The sequence below is a fragment of the Nematolebias whitei genome, chromosome 16 (genome assembly GCF_014905685.2).
Source record: "Nematolebias whitei isolate Nwh7 chromosome 16, NemWhi1, whole genome shotgun sequence".
NCBI classification, from domain to species: domain Eukaryota; kingdom Metazoa; phylum Chordata; class Actinopteri; order Cyprinodontiformes; family Rivulidae; genus Nematolebias; species Nematolebias whitei.
In genome coordinates, this window is record NC_056513.1 from 6,646,075 (window position 1) to 6,648,907 (window position 2,833).

General features: G+C 40.5%; 1 protein-coding gene across 1 annotated transcript in view; it reads left to right on the forward strand.

Annotated features, from left to right (window-relative positions):
* dgke (diacylglycerol kinase, epsilon) overlaps positions 1–2,833 on the forward strand; it is a 12,309-nt gene that overhangs the window by 5,449 nt on the left and 4,027 nt on the right. The window contains exons 5-8 of the mRNA XM_037690095.1: positions 1,450–1,607; positions 1,698–1,746; positions 1,814–1,927; positions 1,999–2,070. Coding sequence (XP_037546023.1) covers positions 1,450–1,607; positions 1,698–1,746; positions 1,814–1,927; positions 1,999–2,070 — 393 coding nt within the window. The remainder of the gene's footprint in view (positions 1–1,449; positions 1,608–1,697; positions 1,747–1,813; positions 1,928–1,998; positions 2,071–2,833) is intronic.

Below are 2,833 nucleotides of genomic sequence, written 5' to 3' on the forward strand. Positions count from 1 at the left end.
TGTTGTTGTTGTTGTTGTTGTTGTTGTTGTTGTTGTTGTTGTTGTTGAGACACGTAACTGACCTGTGGGTCATTTAGACGTAAAAAGGCTCCTGAACTCAAAGGATGGCGTTGATGCAGAACAGAAAATTTAAATAATTTATTTTATTTCTGAGCTTTAGGCTCTTTTGTCACCAAGACATAATTTCTTTAGTTGAATTTGTAACTTTCTATTTATTCTGTATAACTTGGCTTGAAACAAAAGTAGCATTTTTTTTTTGGAGGAAATGCATATCGCCCGTCGCCATGACTTGAGCATAATCATCTCTGTTTGCTAAAGTTGATTAGCTGTGGCAGCCATCTTGAATCTGGTTGTTCCCAAAAGTTAATCGCTTGTAGATTTACTTAACTTCTGAGAGTTTCATGTAAAATCCATCGAGTGGTTCATTAGATATTTAGCATTTTATTTATATTTTGTTTTCCAAAACCAAAAGCCAGAATAGAATTCCAGGAGGTTCTTGTTGTTCATACATACAATATTTGACAAGTGCAGCAACATGGACGTTGGGGAATCACCTACTGATATTCAGAAGGTCATTATTATTATTATTATTGTTATTATTATTATTAAAGTTGATATTCCTTCTTAATAAAGACCGTCACTTTGCAACTTATTGAAGCCTGTCCTCTACTAAAGTTACATTTGAAAAAATATATATTCTGCATATAACCTCCTGAGACCCAGAATACTGTTGGCTTTAAACTCGTCCATATTCAGGGGAACTAGATTTTAAGTTTTGTTTTTAAATTAAAAAAATATGTTTATAAGGTTCTACTAATCCTTTGTTGCTAGGGTAAATTTAAAAAAAAAACATGCACACTAAGCAAAAGCTTGGGACTGAGAGGATAAAACTGTTGGACCAATGAGAGCCAGTGGGGGGCATCTTTTTTTAATTAAAATTTTTTTTTAGGGATGGCCATTGCCCCCTCATTAGTGGCACCCCTGGCTATAGTTCGCTCTTTCCTTGAGTTTGGGAGACTTGTAGTCTCAGGTGTAAGTTCTGAAACAAGTAAAAACTTCCTCTGAGGACAAAAATGAACCATAAATAAATAAAAAAACCAGGAAGACGTTCAGAGAGCCTTTAGATGTGATGCTGAAGAACTTTTCTGGCTGCACCCGCCACCTTTCCTGTCACGGTTTTGGACCACGTTCTTATGCTCGGGGTGTGTGTTGTGAATGACTCTCAGCTACTACCACACCAAACTTTTGTCTCAGTATGTGTAGAGTTACAACCGGTTTTGTGATGGATACTGTTGATTAATTCTGGCAGCCATCTTGAGTTGGGCTGAGAGTTTTATTCAAGTCTGTGCAGAGATTCAGGAAGTGACAAAACGTCATCGCTCCACCTTCAGCTTTTGTCAGTGGGCGATTAATAAAGTTTTATGATAAAGTCTGTCTTTTCTTCCTCAGGGTCAGGACCAGTTCATCCCCAGAGTGACCATTCTGCCTCTGGGAACAGGAAACGACCTCTCCAACACGCTGGGCTGGGGAGCCGGGTACGCCGGGGAGATTCCCGTGGAGCAGGTTCTCCGGAACGTCCTGGACGCTGAGGTGGTCCGAATGGACAGGTGGGGCGTCAGAACCGACCTATTGATGCTGGGCCTTCTGATGCGTTGACGGTTGTAATAATTCTGGGGACTCTTTGTCTTTCTGCAAAGGTGGAAGGTGCAGGTCGCTTCAAAAGGCTCCTACTTCCGTAAACCAAAGGTGAGTCAGATCTCCGTTTTTAGCTCCAACTTGGTGAAAACTACAAACTAACCCAGAACCTCTGAAGGTTCTGACCATGAACAACTACTTCTCTGTGGGCCCGGACGCTCTGATGGCGCTCAACTTCCACGCACACCGCGAGAAAACGCCGTCCTTCTTCTCCAGCCGCATCGTAAACAAGGTTTGAATAAACAAATCCTGAACCTTGGCTGGTGCTTCTGTTGGCTGAGCGCCGTTTCGTCTTCCCCTCAGGTGGTGTACTTCCTGTATGGCACCAGAGACTGTTTAGTGCAGGAGTGTAAAGATCTGGATAAGAGGATTGAGGTACAGTAAACCTGACGGGAACTCTCTCTCAATAAAACCAAACGTGCCTTTAAACAGATCAAACGTTTAAATTGGTGAGAAAAACGAGTAAATGGTGCAACAAGTCGATCGCTTTGAATTCAGGGTGTGAAGCAGCTTCACTGCGTTAGCGCTGACTCAGCGTTCAAACCGTTGTTCACCTCGGCTCAGTCAGGAGACGGGCGCGGTCTCTGTTACTTTTAGAAACTTTTAGACTTAAATTTTTCCATTTAAACTTTAATTATAAAACAAATTACTCAGAAATACATTTTCAAGCTCTTCAGTTCCTTTAAAAACTTTGTTCTCTTTGAAATCTGCTTCAGCTGCTGGTGCTGTTTTAGTCTTCTGATACTTTAGATTTCAATCCATCCATCCATCCATCCATCCATCCATCCATCCATCCATCCATGCATGCATGCATGCATCCCTCTACCCCTCTACCCCTATATCCCTCTACCTCTCTATCTCTCTACCCCTCCATCCCTATATCTGTCTTTACCTCTCTTTATCTTTCTGTCTCTATCTCTTCATCTTTCTGTCTCTATCTCTTTATCTCTATATCAATCTATCTTTATCTCTATATCAATCTATCTCTATCTCTATATCAATCTATCTCTATCTCTATATCAATCTATCTCTTTATCTCTATATCAATCTATCTCTGTATCTCTATCAATCTGTCTCTATCTCTTTATCTCTATCAATCTGTATCTATCTCTATATCAATCTGTATCTATCTCTATAT